We start from the raw sequence: 24,077 nt of genomic DNA on the forward strand, positions 1-24,077 counted from the left end.
CTTTTAGTTTGCTAAAATTCCTGTTATGGTGAATATCTATAACATGATGTTTTTGTATATCTAGCCCTTACAACTTGTACTGCAAGAAAGATATTATCAATAGTGTTTTTAGAATAAATTTGTTGTTGCACTTGTGCACTACATGTATATCGGAAGGCATTTCAGCATCATGGCAGATACATCTCAGGACAGGAGTACTGTGTAATTCTTGTTTCTTTCACTGTAGCTTTATGTTAACTGTTTTCACGGTCACCTCTGTACCGTGAACTTATCATCACCGCGATAAAACCTGTTGTAATTATTTATGATTCCAATCACTTGGCACCATCATGAAGTTCAAGTTCAGTGAAAATGTCCAGTTTCCTTACACCATGAGACATTTCAGTAAAAGTGTGCTTAGTAGCAGCCCTTAACTTTCAACACACTAGTACTGTTCATTGGGACACAGTCTTCTAAAAGATAAAAAGAAAATTTGGAGCAGGTAAACTTTTTGAAGTGCTGGTACCTTCTGAATCCCAACTGTACTGCTCACCCCACATGCACACTAATACTCACTCACTGTCCGGTTTATCGTCTAATGGAATAGTCGCAGTCCTTAGGACGGGACATTAAGAGAGCTTCGCTCTGGTGTTCCCCTCACCGGAACTATGCTTTTCAGCCCCCATTTGGGGGATAAGGGGCCCTGGTGTTGCAATCCAATTTAAGCCTGGTTAATTTCATTTTTCAGGCCAAGAAGACATTTTCACCTCGGGCAAGCAGCCCGCACCAGCTTTTATAGTCCTACTGTCTTAAGCCCCGGCCACACTAAACTAACGTCGTACCTACGATGCACGTACGATGCATTTGCCGTACAACGCAGGTAAATCGTAGGTAAAATCAGCTATCGCAGAGCGTCGGGTGATGTTCAAAATGTTCCGGCGTCGTGCGATTTGTCACGTGTCGCTCATCTCATATGTGTGCACGTTTCATCTGACCTTTGCAAGATGGTGATGCCACCAGAAAGAAGCAGGCTGGTGTGGCTGCAGATACAGCTAAATAGAGTATAGGGAAGGCAAGCTGTAGTTTTGGCAGCCCTCATCAGGGTTCTGCAAGAAAGACAGAATGCGAGAAGGCGACGGAGGTGGTGGGTGTGTCCGTGGATCCAGCGGCGGACCTTACTAGGCCAATACGACACACTTTTGATTGAGTTGGCTCGAGAGTGTGGTGGGGACTACTACAGAAACTAAAAGCAGTCGAGCGCATAGTGAGCGCTGCTATATGTTTGCATAATCTCATGAGAGAAAGGTACCCAGGCTTACAAAACAGAGACTTGGATGAAGAGGGGCCAGAGGGGCAAGTTGTCCCAGGGGCATGGAGGCAGGCCGGGATGTTGGATGAGATGCGAAATGTGCGGGGGGGGGGGGGGGTGGCAAACACAGAGGGAAAACAGCTAAGAGTCTATCTGAAACAGTACTATAATAGCCCTGTGGGTTCGTTGCCATGGCAGCACCATATGATATAGGCCGATTTGCATGTGTGGTGAGGATGGCTTCAGTTGTTTTAAGTTTATGACAACATGAACGCATAAGCATAAAGATATGTCTTCTAGTAACTTTATTTTTCACCCCTTAATATCAAGATATGTTAATGAAATAATCTTTACAAATCACCCTTTCACATCCGGGGCAAACTGGCTTGGACAAAATAACGTTTCGTTGCATCGCATCCTTATTCTTTTAATGTATTAGAACGCCTCCTTATTCAGTTCTGTTTTCGAATGTATAAAAAACGTTACAGTAATTTGCCTTAAACAACCAATCAGAAGTAAAGAAATAAAACGAAGGTGAAACGAAAACATTCCAACTGATCATGGAGCACAACATTTCTTTATGGTTTGATATATTATCTTTAGTGGGATGTACTGATGTATGGATTTCTCTGAAAGTGAAGTGCATGTGACAGCAATAAACTGCAAAATGAAAGTTTCAGTCTTTTTAGCATCTTTCTTTCGTTAAGAATACAGGATGATATGTTCACAGCATAAAGCGATCGTTGATATCAATGAAAAACTCAGTTCTAGTCGTCCTGCTGGTTGTGCTGCTGTTCCCGGGCGTCTGCCAGCTTGAGCACCAGAGTATAGTTCTCATCACGGAAGTCACGCCATAAGTCCTTGGGTAGGTTCTTCAGGGAATGAGGTCTGATCTGATTATGAACCCACGTGTGTATAGCCATGAAACAATATTTAACCGTATGCATCACCTGTGCGCGATACTCGATCTGACACGTGGAAAATCGTAGCCTTGAAAGCAGGCTCTTCAGCGGGCGAGCTGTACACCGGTTGCCACTGTGCTCTGGTGGCTGCACTTTTCAACAACATCGGCAATATCAGGGAAAACTGAAACCATCAGAACACGGTCGAAATGTATACATTTTTCATCTCATTGGTATAAAAAGAAGGCCGTAGTGAAGTGTGTATTGGGGGCAATAAAAATCGTACGGCGACGGAAGCAACATTTTGAACATGTTCAAAATCATCTTTAGCTGTATTTTCCGGCGTAGGACGCTCGGCGATTACTACTTTTACGTGCGATTTACCTGCGATTGACCTAGGTACACTCAAAAAACCCATCGTACCTACGTTATATGTGACCACCACTTTGTATGTGTTAACTATTGCACACGGTTTTTCCCAAACGTAAGACGTTAGCCTGGAATCCAGACCTATTATAGCTCCCGAGTCTCTCTCCGCAACTCGGGAGCTATAATAGGTCTGGATTCCAGGCTAGTACGACGTACGGCGCTGTCATGACGGAAGAAACCCCATCGTAGGTACGACGTGAGTTTACTGTGACCGGGGCTTAAGTTAGCACAACATTATTCCGTCTGTTTACTTAGAATCGTGCCGACAAATTAAGGAGAGACAAAGGTATTTGTATGTCGAAGTTACGGTACCCTAATTACAATGGTATAATATGGAACGCGTACGCTATATTCATAACATTTTTCTGGTTTTACCGACTTAGATTATCATGTGTAAATCGTGCATGGACGATGTAAAATCAACTCGACAACGGAAAATCCTTAAACACCACCACTCTAATTTATCATTCGTCGAAACGCAACACTTTTCAGAAAACCGACACTGTTGCCATGCAATGTCGAACTCGTAAATTTACGTTTGAAGTTATGGGACCCCCCGTTATATGACAATAGACTAATCATACTCTCTTAGTCCTGAATTGGAAACCTTCTGCAAAGATCGATTTGTGGTTCTTAGTCCTTTGGATTTGGTATTGCATGTAACGTTAACGTTATATTGTGTAGTTCTAAGGTAGAGACAAAATCCTCGTACTTACCACTGCTTGTACTTGAACTACGTAACGTTACATGTCATCACATAACTTTTATACTCTAATTCAACTACCTACATGTATATCCATTACAGTCTAACACATACAGGAGACTTGACATGAGCTTGATACGAAATTAACTTTATTATATAATCATCTGGAGCAATTGCATGTTCCGTATGTAAAAGCTAGGATGTCACACTGTGGAGAATGGCTAATCTAAATGTATAGTAAAGCACTGATTCAGTGCCACAAGTATATCTCGCTGTAAATGACCACTAACTTATAGACACAAACTGCAAATGACTACATCGTAAATGATACAAATATTAGGGACGTTGCAACATTCAAGTTTGAGAAGTAATTTGCAAAAGAATCATCTATATTTTCTTGCTTTTGCAGCAGACACATGGCCATATATTAGGCCCTTAGTGCCCTGTATAATCTACGAACAAATTAAGTATCCATGAAAACAAAAATTACCTGTCAGACAATAATGCATACATAAAGTTGTCAGCATCGCATCTTTTGGCAAATCTACCCGAAGAATGTATGTTGCATTTCCCGCCAAAATGGGGTCAACCAAAGGTCAAAAGTCACAGGTCATTCAAGATGGCGTGTGCTGCATCTGATACAAATGTCTGATGCATTTTTCGCCAAAAATGTCGCCATAATCGCCACCCAAAGTCTTGAAAACATTCTGGATTGATCTAACATTACATTGGGAAGTTTGGTAGACCGTTAGGGGGTTCACAGGTTTGGTAGAGTTAAGAATTTAGGCCGTTTTCTCCAGATTCGGATCACGAAAACAAAACACAACATGGCGTCTGGATCGTCTGGATCCTGTAATCCCGGAGATCCCGCCTTGATCAACAACATCGTGGATCACCTCAAGTCGCAGGGACTCTTCGATCAGTTCAGGAGGGATTGTTTGGGCGACGTAGATACAAAGGTAAAGATCTGCATGATTTTCACGCGACATTTCATAATTTGTTAGTTTTCTATCCCAACAAAACAATGTAAAGCACAACAAAATAGAACGTTACGTCGTAGAATACTTTTGTTGTTTAGATGATTTTTACCGTGGATGATATGATATGTAGGTTCAGTTGCATTGAGTGATGAGCATTTTAAGTAGAAATTCTTTTATTATTAGAGTAGTAAAGAGCAAGATAAATGTACATGATTTTTCGATTGAGTGTGAGAAAAGATGTTCAAAGTTTACAATGTGCTACATAGTAACGTTACTACGTGTATGCTGAGGATAGTTAAATATGATAACTTACATGCATGTCTGTTTTGAATTTTGATTGTGGCAAATGACCTGCTTGAAGGCGCATGATCTACATCAGTACATGTACATTTGTATGTATATGCTTGGATTCAACAACTATGTTTTGTTTTTTCTTTTCACCCAGCCTGCATACCAGAACCTGCGGTCTCGCGTGGAAACTTACGTGTCCAACTTCCTCGGGAACCAGAAATGGGAGCCGAGTTTGAACAAAAACCAACTGAGAAACAACCTACGTCACCAGATAAACCAGTCAGTAGTCACCAGCTGTACCAGATAATTCAACCTTCTCCCTCGATTTGAATTTAGAACGGAAATGCTATTTTTGCAGGGAGAAGGTTAAACTTAAGGAATGATCAATTTCTTTCTGGAAACTTTTTGCAAGTAAATTTTATGGATGACATCTGCTGCAAACTCTTCATGCATCTAGCGAGAGCATGGATAAAAGAAAAGATGAGCATAAATTTTATACAAATACACATGTATGTACACACATTTTTTTTTGTCTTGTCGTGTTGACTATCTTTCATTCTTTGTAGGGGAATAAAATTTCTTTCTTTTTTTCTGAATCATTCAAAAATCAGTGTGTGTATGCATGCATGTGGTCCATACAATTTACTTCCTGCTATCTTTGGCAATGATTTTTAAAACCCAATGTTGAGGCAGACACTGCACATGTATGTTACTATGTATTGAATTTTATATATTCAATGTACATGTACAATTATAACAATGTGTATATACATTGAACATTTCCTTGCTTAAAGTACAAAACTGAAGAAAATGCAGTTAATGGCCAATGGTTAAAGTATATCATTGTTTTAGTTTTGTTGGCTGTATGTCTATAGTTAGCACTGGTCCACATTTTTTTCAGGGAGGCTGAATTAGCCAGGGTCAACTTTGTTCCTGCAGTGAAGGCTGACTTGGCCCCAGTCCAAAATTGTTCTACAGGCGGGAAATAAATGTTGCTATTGATGAAGTTAGGAACCCGAGGATGGCATGTGAGAGTGGAGCATGTACAATGTGTAAATTGTACATTGTTGTGTTATGTTTTCTACAACAACTCTCAAAAGTATTTGACAGAGATATGAGATGTTGGATGTCTTGTTGTTCCCTGTAGGTCTGGTATCCTGTCCTCGGGGATAGACCGGGTTCTTCACCAGGTCGTTGAACCCAAGATACAGCATGTCTTCAGACCACAGATAGAGAAGGTTAGAAAAGTCAAGAAAAGTCAGCTAACATTGCTTGTATATGGAGAAAAATGTTTTTCTGTACATGTATATCACAACTTCTGCTAGCAAATATTTGAATACATCTGCAAAGAAGGCAATGTTTTGATTTCTCTAGGTCAGATTCCTTTGGCCAAAAGAAGAAAAGAAGCAAGGAATTGTGGCTAATATCACAATCAGTAATTTCAAAAGATTCTTCAGTTCTAGATCTCTAGTCATCTCTCAGAAATTATCCTTTAATCATTTCCACCTAGCGGTTTCCTCTGGAACTGCATATTATCAGCACTTTGACACTACTTCTCAAATTATAAATATTAGATGTAAGGATATAGAGTCCGTTCCGAGTCACCGCAAGGGTTGTTATTGTCATAATTTACAACTGTTATTAATTCTTTGTAATTCTTTATCTAGGAGATTTCATACTTTGAAAATATTGTGAATGTCATTTCAAATTTTTGCTCGGTTGTGTAAATCTTGGGAAATATTAATGATGTGGAATATGATGTTTCTAACAGTTTCTAAATAATGGTTACAGCATTCTACCATTTTTTTCTACCATTTTTTACAATTATTTGTAACATATTATAAACGGGTCAGTGTGCTGTGAAGAAAGCAATTCACACATATTTGCGAATTATGCTTGGGCACCATGCATAGATGGCTTGCACAAAGGACCTAACAGTGTCCAGCAGTGACATCTAACAATACACAGAGGCAGACAATAGAGCTGGATTAGCACCTAATTTTATGGGGGCAATTACCCTAAGGCCATACCAACTAAATTTTATGGATGTCCCCAAAACTAATGCGAGAGGGCGAAAAAATCTAGCAAAAAAAAGAAAAAGATGATAAACCTGAGGACTACATAGCTGGTATTGCAAATTAAACCACAGACCACAGTGTAACAAACAAACAAGTCTTTATTTGTTAGAATTAGCTCATATCAAAGTGCTTTTAACATGGATGATGTCTGGTTTAAAGACCCATATGTAACATTTGGCCGTTCAAAGAAAAAACAAAATGTGTTCGGCTGTGTACACAACATCATGCCTTCAGTCAGAGCAAAACATCAAACTCTGTAGGCAACCCAGCCAGAGATAATATCATTCAGTTTCATACAGACATGTACAATGATAGTATTGTCATACTATGAACAAAATTTCGGAGCCTCTTCGGAGGTGATTTTTTAAAATAAATATCATCTAAAAACCCTTGTGGTGACTTGGAATGGACTCTACTACAAGCTTAACCTTCTCCCTGCTGCCTATCCCTATAACTGATATAAATTTGGTGCCATTTAACAGCTAGCTAGTACCTTATCAGGCCGAAGGTTAAGAAAGTTACTAGTAAGGAAGTCAAAATCGGAATGATTCTTGTCAGCTAGCTACATCAAACTTGTCAGATCACTTGAAACACATTCCGTTCTAATTTATCCCCAGGTTGTTCATGACTATGTTGCTCGAGAAGAGGAGAAGAAAAAGTGGGAGGAGGAGCGACGAAGGGCAGAAGAGCTGATCAAGACACGTCCTGAGCCACTGCCAATCAAGACGGAACAATCACGTTCCACTAAACAGGACTCTCCCCACGCTAAACCCTTCAGAAGTCTACCAATAGACTTACCCATACCCATATCTTCTCCTAAGACTGAGTTCCCCTCCTCTACAAAAACCAGAGAGTCGGGAAGTGGCGAAAAATTAGGAAAGCGGCCTTTGGATTCATCGCGACAAGGAAAAGGCGAACTGTCAAAGAAGCGATCCACGAACGAGACAAGCGGCCAAGGCGATACTCTCAAAAGTAGAGAGGGAAAGGGCTTACCAGAGGGGAAAATACACAGTCCGGAAAGAAAGAAAGTTGGCATGGACCAAAAGGGTTCCTCTGTCAGTGAAAACAAGAAGACTGATCCAAGACTGGAGTCAGCTAGGACTGCCCAAGAATCCAAGTCTCCTGTAAGCTCTGGTCAGAGGATTGAAACAGATCTGAAAGATGTTAAATCATCGGTATCAAGCCATGTGGTGCAGGGACAAGCAGGTGAACTTAAAAAGGCAGTGTCCTCATCTGACCACAAATGGAGTGACAAAGCTGCAAAGATTAAACAGGAACCTTTGAGAGCTGGAGAAAGTGGGGAAAAGTTGCAGGTGAAGGAAAAATCAGAGTCGTCATCGAAAACGTTCGATCATTCCGAGAAGCATAGCAAGCCAACCAAGCCTCCCAAACCTTCAAGATCTGAAGACTCGGCTAAACCAGCCAAGATTCCAAGAAAAGACGACTCTCCTAAGCCGGAAAAGAAGAAGGAAGACTCCCATCGGCCTCCTAAGACCTCCAAGTCTGAAGATTCCACAAAGCCTTACAAGATTCCAAAGAAGGACGACACTTCTAAATCTTACAAGATTCCAAAGACTGAAGATTCCTCTAAGACACATAGACGAGACGACTCTCCTAAACATTCCAAGGTTGGCAAAACTGAGGACCCTTCTAAAGTATCTAAACTGGCCAAATCCGAAGACTCAAGCAGATCTCCTAAAGTGTACAAGAGTGACGATCCAAGCCGACCAAGCAAGATGCCAAGAAAGGAAGACATTTCCAAAACTTCCAAAGTTACCAAAAGCGACCTGACTAAGTCTTCTAAAGTCTCCAAGACAGAGACGTCTAAATCCACTGATTCTAAAGGAAAGTCCGCCAAGGTTGGAGATTCTAAAGTTCAGGGAGAAGTAAGATATAAGTCGTCATCAAAGTCAGCTTCAACAGAAGAAAGTAAAGTCAAGAAAGAGATGGTATCAGCAACAGTCAGGAGTCTAGAAGAGAAAAAGTACAAAGAGAAAGAAAAAGAGGACACATCAAAAGGGAAAGATGACAAAAGAAGTAAAGAAAGGGAGGAATCAGAGAAAAGGAGGGAAGAAAAGAAACTGAAGGAGAAGGACGTTACACCTAAAACTGCAGAAGAAAAGAAGGGTGATGAGAAGGAGGCTACGTCAAAGATGATCACTGAGAAAGCAATAAAAGGTGGTGCAGCAGAGCCCTCTAGCAGTAAGAGCAAGAAGCACAGAGGTGATGAGAAGGTAAGAAACACAATACGTAGATGTTATAACAGAAAACATCCAAATAGATAAATGTTTTTGATATATGCATACATATGATTACAAATAAAGAATCATATCCTAAGTCCAAGATGATTTACATATCTTAGAATGACTTAGGTATTTCTTTTATCTTCTTGACTTAATTTCTCCTTCTCACAGAAGTATGAAAATAGACAAGTATGATTTTACACACAAAAAAATGTAAATCTAAAGAGAATAGAGTCCATTCCAAGACACCGCACGGATGTTTTTTGCCATTGTTTAGAACTAATTTGAAACCTTTGTAACTATTTGTAATATAAATGTCATGGTCTCTTACATTTCTAAATGTGTTTACACTTTCTAAATGTTCCCACATTTTCGTGGAATATTCAAAATATTCATGGCACTGGGAACAACATTTCTGATACTTTCTAAAGATTGACTACAGCACACTGCCTTTATTTCGAAGTCTGAATCATTTTTTCGAAAGAAGAAACTCACAATCTGCTGTTAATTAGTTAATAGCACCCAAAAATAGACCGTTGAAAGGAGTGGTGACACCCCGCCGTGCTCTCACGCCGAGTCGGGCGTAATGTAAACAAACAGTTAATTTCTGCCTCTAACGTTAGCAGGACAACAATCCGAAAGAAACATTATCAGTGTCTCTCGGCTTCTCTATCAATCAAAACTAGAAATCTTGCAGAAACGACCCAAATGCGACAGAAATAACAAAGTACCGAAGGAAGCTGTAAGTGGTAACAGTAGCCTGCCGTGCTGCCCTCCCCACCGGGACCGCTAGAACAAGAATGTTCAACTGGGACGTAAAAAAACCTGCAGAAACTCCGCCAGGTCCAGTCTAATTATGAACGCCAATCAGCCAGTACAGAAAACATACAGGCTTTATTGTTAGCTGGACTGTGTAAGATAAAGTCCTCTCTTGTGGGATTTGTTTCCGAACCAGAACGCCTCGTGGGAAGTTTGTCCCCGTGTTCTTGTTCCCCCGGCAGACGGCATGACTGTTTCTCCCGGGGAGGAGTTAAAACACGTTGTCTAAAATGTCTATCTTTTAACGTATGTTGATAGAATTTAAGATTTGAATGCTACAATCTAAGCATTACAGTAGTATTGGTGTGATGTTATTACTGTGAACTTTTGTATCTATAATTATTTGACAATAGTTTCTAAGAAAGTTCCCCCTCCACACAGAATAGACTCCCCCAGGCAGGCCTCCAGAATCTTCGTGATTTTGTCGGTAAGAATCTCTACAAAAAATAACACTGCCTTTTAGTTTACAATTTACTGATACCATGGGAAAAGGAAGCCTCCCTTTGACTGTACATGTCGCCAAACTGAGATCAAAAAACCCTTTGGGGCTAGCCGGCTCTCCCTTGAGCTCCCTTTGCATTGTGCCGATTGTTGGGCTTATTTGACGTGGATAAAACTTTTGCTTTTGCACAGTACGTGTGGTGTTTTGACCACTGATCATTTGCAATGTTTGCTAGCCCTTTTTGTGCAGCAAAATTACAGTTGAATTGTGCTTATCCTCTGGAGGAATTCTTGCTGATGTCCACAGACAGTGTCACGCCACAGTGCCTTCCTGCGCGGTCGGCGGTCCCCGCTCGATCCAAAACATGCTTTGTTAGGATTAGCGGCTCGTTACGGGGGGCAAATGACCCAAATCTTTATTTCGAAATCTTTCGAAACTTGACACAAACCAATATATATTTCAAATCTATTAAAAAAATGATCTCTTTTGACTGTCACTTTCGAAATGTTTGCAAATTATCATAACACTTCTAAAACATGGTACTCTCGTATTTCTTTTTTTTCGAAACATTTATGAATATTTCTAAAGATTTGTAATTATATAACAATAATTCGAACATATTACAAATATCATAAAAAAATCCGTGTGGTGACTTGGAATGGACTCTAAGTGTTGCAACTTTTGTGTGTTGCAAATAATTCTGTAATGCTATAATCGTTTATGGTCTTTTATCCACAGAAAAGGGACCACAAGCCAGTGTCTAACCGAGAGCCCGGGGATGAAGACCTGGACAACTTGTCGGTCAGCTCGGTCCACACCAGTGACCTGTCGTCCTTCGACGAGGAGATCAGCTCAGTTTCGTCTAGCGAGATTGAGGACGAACTCTCTCAACAAGAGGTTTGTGCATGTTGTTTTTTGTTTGTTTGTTTGTTTGTTTGTTCCTTCAGCATGACCTTAAAACCGCCCGCCGACTTAACACTGAGCTGTACAAGCTGGATGTGATCAGACTGATAACTTTGATCCACACACACCAGGATGGATCCCCTACACTTTTCCATAAGTCATTAAGTGTTGTGGGTCATGCTAGAGGTGTGGCTCTCCTCAAATATGTACATGTGACCTGTGGCCTTATGTCCCATTTAATAGGACGTCCCTATAGCTAACTAAAGCTAGGTAGAGTGACAGACGTGAGGAAATATGTGTAAGAGGCCTTTTCTGAGGGCACAACTATGAGGCCTAGTCTGCTAAGTTTTCAAGTGATTGAGTGAATACTTACAATATCGCTTTTTATTCCCATCATTGATTGTCAATTTCTTTGCTATCACAGGGTAAGAAAAGAAGTAAATCAGACCTGAATGACACAGAAGGAAGCTCCATGCAAAGTGAGTTTGATCTCAGGATTGTTAACGATCTTATTTTCTTTCATCTTTTACACAATCAATGAACTAACATACAAATTGTACTCTTACTTAAAGCACAGCATGGGACATAGACAAAGTTTAAGACATAACAATGGGAACTAACTCTTAACCTAGCCTACCATACAGCAAGGCTCATTGCCAGACACCTATCCTGAAACATTTAGGTGCACCGAAAAAAAATTGGGTACACAACATATGATACATTGTAGATAAACCCAAATTCTAGAGCTAAGTTCAAAATTCTAAATAAGTGATACAAACTTGTAGGTTTTAGTATTTTACAATAGTAAATACATTTTGTACATTACCCTTCACAAATACATTTTGTATCTAGGTGCATTGGAGCACCCACAGGCAAAGATAACATTCAGTAGTATAGGTGCACAGCTCCAATTTTTGGTCACAAAAGTGCATATTCACCCAGTATTTCAAGTCCTGATACCTGTACATTGCTATTTGACAAATTTGTATTTGGACATCGATACCCATGCCATGTACATGTGTATGCAGCAAATAGAAAACATACACTATGGGTATGTTGCTGCATGAAGGACATGAATGTACAGTAAAGCATACAAAATCAGGGAGAGGCTGTGCCTTGCAACTTCTGTGAACCGCTTGATCAATAATGTAGCAAATTTGAAATAGAAGACCACGGTTGATTGTCATAAAGTCAAGTGGATAAATAGTAGCCTCCCCTAAGCTTAATCATTATTTTATGTTGTGACTCTTCACATTTTGGTTCACTTCACTTTTAAGTATTGAGACATTTCTTGCACTACAACACTGCCTGGCTATATACAGGAATAACCCCTTGCACATTCAAATACATTGCATGCTCTGAGAACAGCATGCTATCTGCATGGTGATTTAACGGTCATGTTGGCACTGCATGCGAAGGATTTGCCAAACAGTTATCATGAAGTGGTGTTGTTGGTTTGATGCCCCCCTCCCCCCTCTCTCTGCACAGTGGTGAGAGTTAGTGCTGAGGTGCAGGTCCAGGTAAAGCATGATGAGGCAGCAGACATACAGGGTCCAGGTCCTGTCCAGGGACGCGTTGGTGAGCCCTGGGTCACCCGTTTCACTGTCACAACCACCACTATACCCCCATGTCACCTGAAAATACTCAATCAGCCCAGTAAGCCATTTCACAGTTCCAAGTGCACCTGTGCAGTCGTGATGCATTGTGGTCTAAGGTCAAAGTTTGAGGCCCCTCATTTTGAAACAATTCTATGTCTGGAACTGTTCACAACATTTCAATAATGTGGATGTTTGTTTACTTTTGGAGGGCCTTAACCTCTGACCTAACCCATAATCCCCATTTGAATCGGAACTGTGAGATGGGTTATACCTGTTACACTGTTGAGGCAAATTATCATATTTTAAGAAGAGCTGAGACAAGGATCAGAAAATTGCATTGCCCCCATGCTTCAGATAATCATAAACCAATACAAAAATAATCTTATAGAAGTGAAGAGTTTGCTTATAAACAGAATGGGATCCATTGCAGAATTCCTGTTTTTATTTTTTTGGGTCAAGTACAATGTACTCAACTCTTCTGTGAATTATTTTGTATATCAATTCATCCTAGCAGGTACTGGGCATCATAGAGTATGAAATAATAACACCCATTCCACTTTTGCTTCATACCAGGTCTACAATGTACATGTTCAACATGCTTTGTATGTTAAAATTCTATTACCCAAAATGTGATAGGAAGCAGGGCAAACATAAATTCTAAGTAGTTGAACATTTTTAAGACTGTGAAGTAAGAATGCCATGCGCATTTAACGAGAGAGAGAACGCATGCTCTTTTCTAGTATCGAGCTCAATGTACTGTACATTATACATGACTGTGTATAAACCTCTGTTGTATATCAGACACATATGTTCTTGTCCATGTTTTGGTGATGCCTCAGGGCTGGATTCAATAGTACCTGATCTTTTGGTGTAATGGTAGTACAGTATGTATTCAACTCAAGAGTATGACTATGTATGTATGTACAATGTATGTATGTATGGTAGTAAAAATTGTGTTTAATATTGACAACGTAATGGTTAGGATGTTAAGATAAACACTTTAAATTTAATGTGCCTGATTATCCTTAGCTGACAGTGAAGATACCAGTAGACCCAGCAGTAAGAGTTCCGGATGGGAGGGGGCCAGTCCGGGGGCATCGGAAGGTCGGAGGTCGCGCAGGCGGAAGCAGGTCTCCTATCGCAAGATGCTGTCTGGACAGTACAGCGACAGCGAGGAGGAAGAAACTAAGGAGGAGCGAAGAGCACGAATTGTGAGTAGCCGAACTTTGAAGAAATGTGTAGACTTTGATTTTTTAGATAGTTTGGATAAGTGTACTCTTATTGCATTGGCAATGATGATATTTTGTATGATTATCCCAGTATTCCCTGTTTGTACACACTCATGTATTATTCTTGTGGATTTTAATTTTACATAATTCAGCTAGTATCGTGTACAGTAAGGTATCATTGGCTGAAATGTAGTTTCAATATGTGAATAAACCATTTATGTGTCTTGTTGTTGCTAATTTTTTCTCTGACATGGTTGGACTGCCAAATTTTCTGTGTTGCACAGATCAACATTTAAAAGCTTTTTCTGACTGACTTACGGCTTTCAAATTGACTAACTTATTGACCATTTTTTGTACAATGTACCAATAGGCAAAGGAGAAAGAAGAAAGACTGCAGCGTCGTCAGAAGGCCAGAGCCGAGAGAGCTCAGAAAAGGCAACAGCAGGAAGCAGGGACCGAACAGGCTACTCCAGACAAGAGCGGTAATGGTCAGTATTCTACTCTGATTTACAACACTTTCAAAATATAGAAATGAATAGGGTCATTACTTAAAAACCTAAAATGATGATGCTTGAAAAATTATAATGTTAACGCTAGTTTACCTAAATCCGATGCATTTTCAGTAAGAGTTAGATGACACTAATCTGGGAAAAGAATGAACCATAATTTCTTTCTGTTACATGCTGATATCAATGATTACATCTAAGGGAGTGAATCTCTACATAATAATCATTGCCTCCTTTCTATTGGTTTGAACCAAAAGAAGAGGGCTCTTCAACCAAGGAGTCACCACAAGATCGTCGGAAAAAGGTCATGGAGCAACGCAAACAGAGCCTTAAGGAGGCCAAGAAGGAACAGAAGGTTCTTGAGAAGAAGAGAGCCTTGCGCAGAAGGCTGACTGTGAACCCCAAGTACATGTCAGAAGACTTCGCTTCCCTGGACTTCCACATTGCTGGCACGCGGGAAAGTGCGGTTGCAGTTGAAGGAGAAGAACCAGTCATTGTAAGTAGCTTTTTACTTGTACAGTACATTGTACATGTATGATGAAGACTTTGGCTTGTACCACAAAGCACAAAGACAGGTATAGTTTTACTTACATGTAGCTTTGTCTGCTGACGTGTTGCATGATACACTTGTCTGTGTTGGATAATGTACAATGATGTACAGTACGGAATCAGTGTAATACTAATAGCATAGTGGGTAGAGTGCCCGCCTTGTATTCAGGATGTGGCAGGCTCAAAAAATTCAAAATGGTACATACTGCTTTATCTGCTTGACACTCAAGACTAACATGTATGAGAAAGTGTATAGTACATGAAGTTGAGCACACACACACTACTAGTGGACTAGTTCCCTGCTGTAGTGCTTGCACAACTGTGTGGCCCAAGGGCTATAGAAACAGAGATTGGCACCACCCTACATGTATACACCAAAAGGATGTGGGAAGAATTTCAACTAAACTACGCACAAAAAGTTCGGAAACTTAACTTTGGTTGATCATATTCCCGTTATTTTTTTACCGATTTCAATGTGTTACATATCATTTAAAAGCTTATTTTATTTCCTTTACCATGATACCAAACTTATAGTGATTGCGAGTTCATGAAACGAGCTTCAGGCCTGCTGAAGTGAGTGGGTCGAAGAAATAAAGTGCCCAGATTACCTTACTATAGTCAAACATGCTATTCCGTACATAATCTTCTGTTGATATTGACTTCTGTACGAGGGTATTGTGAAAAATCAACAAGAATAAACAAGACATATTCATGAAAGCTAAGTTTATTCTTTATCAAAACCAACAATCTGTGTCTTTGTAACGGGTTAGCAAGGAGTCTTAGTAACGGGTGGCCCAGCCACGCGCTGTCACTACAGCACGGCACCTCCTCCTCATACGCGTCACCAGTCGCGCAATGCGATGCTGTGGGATAGCGTCCAATTCCTCCACCAGCAGTCGTCCTAGGTCAGCCAGCGTTGTTCTCTCGGTCAATCTTGCACGGACAGCTGGATGGGGTTCAGGTCCGGGCTCTTAGAGGGCCACTCCATCCTCTCTACTGGAGATGGTCGGCGATGATCCCTGCCCGGTGTGGGCGGGCGTTATCATCTTGCAGCAAGGCATTCGGCCCCATGTTATGGAGGAAAGGGATGGCCATCGGATAAAGTATTGTGTCACGATATCTTTCTGCATTGAGGGTTCCTGGTACAAGTCTTGTCTTTCCCCTGGAGGTTATGCCTCCCCATACCCCAAAGATTGTTGTGAAACAATAACAAAAAATAACACCTGTGGATGACGATACCGTTGCAGGACGCAGGTGTTTATGTGGTGTAAACATTTGGATCATCGATGTGCTAGAAATAACCTTGGATGTTCTGTGTGCTAGAAATAACCTTGGATGGCCTGTATTCTAAAAATAACCTTAGAACCTGAGGAAACAATATATAGAATCATCATCCACGCCCATACCGATAGGATGTCACAGCGCGTGTATGACACCAACAGGGAATTTGGGGCACTTTTTTCTCCGTGACCCACTCATGTTATTAGTCCTGGTACTTGTTCCTTGGGTTTTCAATCACAATAAGTTTGGTATCATAGAACAGGGAATCACACAAGCTTTATAATGATATATAATGCATCAAAATCGATAAAAAACAACGGAAATATAATCAACCAAAGTTAAGAGTCCAAACTTTTTGTGCGTAGTTTATTTCAACTTTACTACAGTATACAGCACAGCATAAGTTAACTGTTGTGAATAGTCAATAACCATCATGGTAAATTGTATGTTGCTTTTTGACTTGAAATGGCATAATTATATGTCTGTTTTCTACACAGGTTAAGGCACAAGATGAACCATCCAAGCCAGAAGAGGCCAGCCTTGCCGTCGCAACACCTGTTCAAGAAACAACTGAAGAAACAGCCAGTAAATCGGTAAACTTAAAGCTTTGAGTAAAAAAAGTCTGGAGAAGCTGGAAAATTTTTTATTTTGTGTCGCTTTGAAATTTAACAGACTGAGTGTGCAAAAATGTACATTGTATTTGACTTTGTATAAAGTACTTCAAACAGGTCCAACCGTTAAGGCTCTAAGGTTTATCACTTAACATTGTACACATCCCTGAAAGGTAACTCGTATCATTCAATTATAAATGTGACATGCATAATTTAGACCTTCTTTGGAGTAAGGCACTGAAATGTCTCAGTACATGTACATGTGTTATAGGGTGAAGCCAACTTTTGATAGTAATGTCTTGACATGCAGCACAATGGTAGCATGAAGTATCAAAGTAATTTATGGCACTCTCTATGTCGTACCTGGGCTGTAATAACATTTGATATGGGTGTTCAGGACCAGTCTGTATTTTACAATACACTGCCTTCTACTTGTATACCACAGGTTTCCATTGAAGAATTTCAATGTGCTGTTGAAAATTTGAATATTCTGACTTTGGAATTGATGTTCTTACAATCGTTGGCTTGAGGGCGCCGAATTTTTTAAACTTCTAGCGCATTTTGCATCAGGATGTGTATTTTCTGGGGTGAGTAGGACGTAAAAAGTCCCTGTGTTCCTGTGGGTTGGATTGACCTTTGGCCATCGACGCTCCAAACATCTGTCAGGCTGGTAACTCGGGTGATACGGAATATACTGTGTTGTGTTCCCTGTGTATTTTATCTAAAAAATTAGATAGTTTTTTTTTGTTGTTGTTTCATGACGTTGGTCCATTTGAGGATTGTTGCAATGCTGATAGTTTATTTCCATGACGATAGGCTCATGTAAAGAGAGTGCCAACACCAATGAATGTCCCAGCTAAGCCCAGGCCTCGGAGAAGAGGTGCTGCAAAGATACAGGTAGAGCTGGGGAAGAGACAGGTGCAGTTGGGCTCTTACACATATTCCTTCAGTAAGTATTTTGCCCTCCCATTTCTGCTTAATGCTTGATAATTTTTCTATACACAATGTTGTATTTATACAGTACAAAAGTTGCTGGTGAGGATAAGTTTTGTCAAGGGTCAGACGTTTCAGGTTGCATCCACTGTCTTTGACAGTGACTGAGATGTGATGCAGTACTTACATCAGCCCAGTCTTGCTTGATTCAACTTTTGCATTATTCAATTTATCTACTGGTTGAATGATTAGATCCTGCAAGACTTGTCCAAAGATAAACAATGAACACAATTTGCCATATATCATTTGCTGCAGCAATAGCAGCTTTCTTTGCCAAGTGTATGGTCAGGTGTATATATGTATTATATCAACATCGTGCCAGTACATCATGTCCATACAAGCTAGCAATAATTATACTTTTGTCACTCCCACAGAGTTGCCAAAGCCTAGCTCTGCCAACTTCCTGCTCTGTACGACTGCCTCCATCCCAGAGGTGTTACAGAACTCACAGCCGACCAAACCCAAGAAGAGACGGGCCTCAAACGTAGGGGCTGGCACCGCCCCACCCAGACCTGGGTCTGCACAGGGCAGGGGGAGGAGAAGGTCTGTTGTTCTGCGTATCTGCGCTTCAAGACACTGGAAATCTGGAAAGATTTGCTGTATCATTGAATTCACCAATTATCCATTGCAAACTGGTCACATTCAACTGCAATCAGGCGCCATCCATTGTATTGCTACTATAATTATTATCAACACAAACTCAAAGACACTGAAAACTCTTGATTTTCACTGTGCTGCAAAATTCAAGTTGACCATAATTATTATTTTTTCACTTTGACTAGTTGGATTGTTTTTGCTTTGTGTATAATAATAACCCCAGTGATCTCTTTGGCATGACTGCTTGTGTTTGCATTTGTCTTTTGTTTGTTCTTGCTGAGGGTGCTTACTGTTACTGTAAAAATTGCATTGTTTAAAGTTTGACATGTCCAATGTATTCTCTCTCTTCAGAGGATCTATGGCCAGTGACAAGCAAGACAAAGGTTACGACACATCCCCAGCCCCGCCCACTCCCTCCCCACCCCCTCCCAGACCAGATTCTGCCCAAGGGAAGAGATGCAAGAAGTCTTCCGATGACACAACAGAAGCCCAACCAAGTGGCTCTCTGGACACAACAACAAAGAACATAGTTCCCTCAAGTCCAGAGGCCCCGAACATAGTCAGTAAAAGTAATGCAGAAGATAAGGATAAAGATGAGGTAGTAGAAAAGCCTGATCAGGATCCACAGATGGGTAAAGATGATTGCGTTAAAGCACAAAAGGTAGAGGAGGAAATGGAAAAGTCCTCAGCAAAAGCCTCAGCACCTATGGCTGTTGAAGGGAAAGATCAAACGGTAGTTAAAAGAGGAGACAACAATGTAGAAGTTGAAGCAACAGGAGATGATAACATGGAAGTTGATAAAAGTGAAGCAGTGCAGGAAGATGTAGCTATAGTAAGCCCAGTTGAGAAAGATAAAGCTAGAAATATAGCTAAAGCTGTAGCTTCCACATCTGAAACTGTACTCTCGGATACAAGTGTTGTATCAGCAAGCGAAGCCCCAAAACAGTCAACAGTGTCAGTGATAGCCACAACTAAGGTAGAAGTTGAAAATACTACTACCAATGAAAAAGCAGAATCAAAGGATAAGGCCACAAATGACAAGGACAAAGAAAAAACAGAAAGCAAAACTGCTGTTGAATCAAAACAAGGAGATCAAAACAAGAAGAAGAAAGAATCATCACAATTGATGGAGAAACAAGTAGCTGATGCCCAGCCTGAAGGAGATAGCAAAGCTCCTTCTACTGATTCCTCCTTACCATCTAAAGACATGCCTGAAGACACAGGGACTCCAGAGAAAAAAGCCACTGATGACCCCAAAGAAGTCGAGCCTTCTCCACCAATGGAAGAGTATGAAGAGCCCCGCACCCCTCCCACTCCCACACAAGATGAACAGATTGAGTACCAGCCACTGAACACTGAGACGGCCTACTCCATCCCTATAGTCGCCCTGCAGCCTTCTGCAGCTGAACCCGCAGGGACTGCAGAGCCGTCTTCAAAAGAAGAGGAGCCAAGGGAATACTCCGAAGGTGCTGTGATCTTGTATTGTTGATGATGCTTAATGTAAGCATCTGTTGTACATGAAATCTCTCTCGAGCTTGTTTACCTGATTCTTTAAAACAGTCATCCTCTAACTCTAAACTCCATGTACTGAAGACAAAGTTGCAAGATGGTCCCTTCATGGTGCTAAAGGTTCATCGTTTGGACCTTTCCCCTCTGATGGAACAGGACTAAGAATTCAATTATCATCATTAGATACTTTAGGCCACACCAACTTGATTTTATGGATGATATCCTCTGGAGACTCCAAAACTAATGCGCGCGGGCGGAAAAAAAGAAAATCCAGCAAACAAAAAAATGCTGCTAAACCACAGGACTACGAGTACTAGTACAAAGCTGGTATTGCGAATTGAACCACAAAACACAGTTTATTTGTAGGAGGTACTTGTAGGTTGTCTTGTTCATCATAGCAGACTCAGCGCAAGTGATTGATTATTAATATAAAGAACGACCAAAGAAGTATACTATTAGAAGGTATTTGGCTCCAAGGACTGTGGATGATATATGACTGTGATGAGAATACTCATATACACCCATGATGCATAAGGGCAGTTTCAGCATACATGACATTGAACTCCATATTAAGCATTCCATGGTTTACGCTCACAAATCTCACTGGGAAACCTCTGCCAATCCCTCAATTCCTCTCCCATGTCTCTCATTATTCCAAAAGAAACGTGTGAGAGCCACTCTGGATAGGTCCTGTTTGAAATTGTCTGGGCGATACTCGCTGGCCGCCGCGATCCTCTCGTACAACTGTGCAAACGCAAAATCCCCCTAGCCAACATCGATGGCATAACAATCCACAAATACGCCCCAGTTTTCCGATAAGCCGGCACAATGCTAGCCTTTTGCTGCAATCTAAGCAAGTTCCAGAGTTCCATGTAGCCTTGGTTGGAGGAGGTGATTTTTTTTTTTTTTTTGACAACAGGCAAAAATCAATGCGCGCGCGGATGTCATCCATAAGATTAAGTTGGTGTGTCCTTACTTCAACACAAAGCAAATGTTGCTCACCTCAAATTTCAGTCGTTCTTATGCCGACCCTCTTAAGGAGTGATTTATTTACTCTGTTGAGTGTGGGCTGCTGGGCTCGAATGAGATAGCCTCCTTTATCCCCCATTTGCTTTGTGTTGAAGTAAAGTATCAAACTTTATCATGGAATTTTCCAACACAGATGAGCTTTCATGCTAATATAAGTCTGTCTCTGTTGCACTGCTTTGTATTGAATGCATTTAGTACATGTATAAGGCCAGTTTGTTAACCCTACCAAGAAAAGGGATGTTTTGTTTGGAAATGGCTCAGAAAGTTCATTTAAGGCAAACCGTTTTATTGTACTTTGCACTTTTATAAAAACTTCTTGTTACAGATTATCCACTGTGCTATCTACCTTGCTTTGCTGCGATGTAAGCAAACAAATTTAGACTGTAAAATGCTTCAGCTTAACTTTTCCCTTCTGTTGTTGTTTGCACTGTGAAGGTGAGATATGCAGCAGTGATGATGATGGAGGTAATGGTAGGTTCTAAAACTGCTTTCAAGTACTGTATAATGATTACACCACCCATCTACAAATGTACATGTACTCAAAGAAAAGCTGCACTGAGAAAGAATGGACGACTGAGAGGGCTTTGAATTTGGGTAATTCCGTGAAATCCACACGAAAGCCAGCTTGAAAAGGTCTATTCATACTGGTTGGGAAATGTAGATCCCTGACATCACATGATTCAGTCATCTGTCGAGTAGCTGTCAGCACGGCCCAAGTTGCAAACGGCTGAAGATCCCAGAACTATGACGGACTTACATTGTATGTGAAACAAGTGAAAACGTGACTTTGGGGTATATCTAGCATAATGATAGTGTAGTTACTTTTCAATTTCAAATGTAGCTTCCCTTTAACATTATATGGTTAACAGTACTTTGTTGTAAAGGTATAAAGTATGGTCCAGACAAGAACTGTTTACAAGCTTGTATGGGGCCTTCACCTTTGTCAATTAAAGATACAAATTGAAAGGATGTAACAGTTGCAGGTAATTACTGATGGAAAAGTATTTGCCATGTAAGTTCCTTCATGGTCGATATTTACCAAACCTCTCCCTGCATTAATTAAAAAAAGGTAAAGGTAAAGAAAAAGGTAATCTACTTTTTTGACTCTTCATTTATTTATTTCATTGTCAAAACACAGGAAACTTTAATGGCATTATTCAACAGTATATAAAGCACAAATATGCACTTAAGGCTATGAAAGGGATATTTTGTGTCTACTGAAGTTTTATTTACAAGTTTCCTTTGTCTATTGTTTTAGAGGCAAAGAGGAAGAGGAGTGATTCTCCAGCCAGCCAATCATCATCCAGCTCCAGATCACGTGGGAAGGAGGATGAGCAGAAGGGTCGGGACAGGACTTCTCGTGAAACTAGGGAGAGGTATGGCTCCTCTGATAGTTGTCAGAGGATCTTTAATCTATAAAAGAAACAATACCTCTCCCGAGAACCATCATACAGTATACTCTATTTTCAATGATGGTTTATAAAAGTACTACTTGAGAAGGTCTGGATGGATTCTATTGATATTTGGTATGTGGGTAGGTCTTGATGAGACATGGAAATTATTTTGTTATGCCTGTTACGGTACTGCAGCATAACTTCCAGTTTTGATATGAGATATTCTTGTGTTTTGGACATGCAATGGTTGTAGGATTTTATGTTGTAGATAGATCTTGGGACAGAGAGAAACTGGTGTAAATGTTTTGAGAACTGCACGAGCTGGTTTTGTTTCAGACTTTGTTTGTTTCTGTGTAGAAGAGATGAGGTACAGTCCACACAGAAGAGCAGACCATCGGAATCGACCCGACAAGCATCAGAAGCTAGAGGAGGCAAGAGGGACGACGGCAGCGGACGCCCCAAGCGAGGGCGCACCCCGTCTCCGCCGCGTGCCTACAGAAGATCACCTTCATCACCAAGGAGACGGCGATCTCCTTCTCCATCTGCAGTGAAGGGAGTAGGGGGTCGTGAGGTCAAAGGTGGAAGGTCAAGGAGAAACAGCTCTCCCCAAAGCAGGAGGTCCACCAGAAGAAGTGCTGATGACGATGCACCTATTTCCAAGAGACCCAGAAGAATGTAAGCTTAACTAAAGCTTCTTTCACACAATCACAGCCTTCCCATGACCAAGGTTGGTGCTTGGTTGGGAGTAGCCTGTAGCTCATCCTATCCTTGCTCCAGTTCGTTCCTCTGATAGCATCCAATGGATACATGTATACGACTTTCCTGACTTCTCAAAATTAATTGTCGGCTGGCGCAGACAACTTTTGAAAAATAAATGAAATAGAAGGCAACCTTGCCGACCAACTTCAAACCACAGATGACCTTGCTTATGACATTGCTCCCAACCATGGACTAGAGAAGATTGGGAGGCTATGATGGGGTATGTGCTACAGGGGCTTAATCTTGATATTATTTCCATATTGCTTTGTGTAGTGTTGTGTTGTGTTAGACCCAGAATCTCCTGTAACTCTTGAAAGAGAGTACTTATGATGGTATCTTGATTTTGTCATATATGTCCTAATGCAGGATATAACCAAGAGTAGCAGTAGTGTTATTACAATGTATCAGCTGTGAAGGTTCATTTTTGACTACATGTAAAAGTATAATTACCAAGTATGTGGAAAATAGAAAATACTATTAACTGTTTTATTGAAATAGAGCAGTAATTGAAATGTAGTACATATATTGGACTGTATAACATGACTGAAAGAGAAATACTATGTAGAAATACATACATGTATCTGGTAGAGGAAATGTCTCATTAAAGTACATGTTCCTTGCACATAGTGACTGTTCATCTATTTCTTCATGTGCTTCATTTGACAATATCCCTTTTGAATGCTATTTGAATGCGGTAGCTAGAGTGGCTGGTTTCCACGCGTTAGGTCAAAGGTCCTAAAATCATTTCCTGTCCTCAATTTCCCGTTTTTATAGTGCTTTGTTTTGTTTTTCCCCAAATTTATGTATATGGGAATGTTTAATTAAGAAATGTACAATGAATGCTCATACCCATGGTAAAGATTTACTTGAAAGATTCCGCGTCAGAATCTTGCAAGGGAAAGAAAGTCTATGATTATTTCTCAAGACTTTTGGCAAAACTTGAT

The 24,077-nt window shown here is 40.6% G+C and overlaps 1 protein-coding gene across 5 annotated transcripts; it reads left to right on the plus strand.

The window, feature by feature from the left end:
• Positions 1 to 3,930: 3,930 nt before the first annotated feature.
• LOC136430515 (biorientation of chromosomes in cell division protein 1-like 1) lies at positions 3,931 to 23,755 on the plus strand. Of its 5 annotated transcripts, none has more exons than XM_066421198.1 (17): positions 3,931 to 4,281; positions 4,748 to 4,872; positions 5,741 to 5,831; positions 7,289 to 8,905; positions 10,914 to 11,072; positions 11,503 to 11,557; positions 12,567 to 12,656; positions 13,706 to 13,887; positions 14,276 to 14,393; positions 14,669 to 14,907; positions 16,739 to 16,834; positions 17,669 to 17,801; positions 18,220 to 18,388; positions 18,794 to 19,908; positions 21,416 to 21,451; positions 22,239 to 22,356; positions 22,732 to 23,755. In XM_066421198.1, the coding sequence occupies exons 1-17, from the start codon at positions 4,150 to 4,152 to the stop codon at positions 23,051 to 23,053; spliced, it is 4,797 nt and encodes a 1,598-aa protein (XP_066277295.1). In that variant the 5' UTR covers positions 3,931 to 4,149; the 3' UTR covers positions 23,054 to 23,755. The 5 variants fall into 5 exon arrangements, with proteins under 5 accessions (XP_066277295.1, XP_066277296.1, XP_066277297.1 ...); XM_066421199.1 differs by having other exon boundaries at positions 22,735 to 23,755; XM_066421200.1 differs by having other exon boundaries at positions 21,416 to 21,445.
• Positions 23,756 to 24,077: the final 322 nt, after the last annotated feature.

The sequence above is a fragment of the Branchiostoma lanceolatum genome, chromosome 3, assembly GCF_035083965.1.
Source record: "Branchiostoma lanceolatum isolate klBraLanc5 chromosome 3, klBraLanc5.hap2, whole genome shotgun sequence".
NCBI classification, from domain to species: Eukaryota; Metazoa; Chordata; class Leptocardii; order Amphioxiformes; family Branchiostomatidae; genus Branchiostoma; species Branchiostoma lanceolatum.

Coding starts and splice junctions, on each gene's coding strand:
- LOC136430515 (XM_066421198.1), top strand. CDS start 4,150: ATGGCGTCTGGATCGTCTGGATCCTGTAATCCCGGAGATCCCGCCTTG. Junction 12,657..13,705: donor TCCTGTCCAGGGACGCGTTG/GTGAGCCCTGGG, acceptor GATTATCCTTAG/CTGACAGTGAAGATACCAGT. Junction 19,909..21,415: donor GCCAAGGGAATACTCCGAAG/GTGCTGTGATCT, acceptor TGCACTGTGAAG/GTGAGATATGCAGCAGTGAT.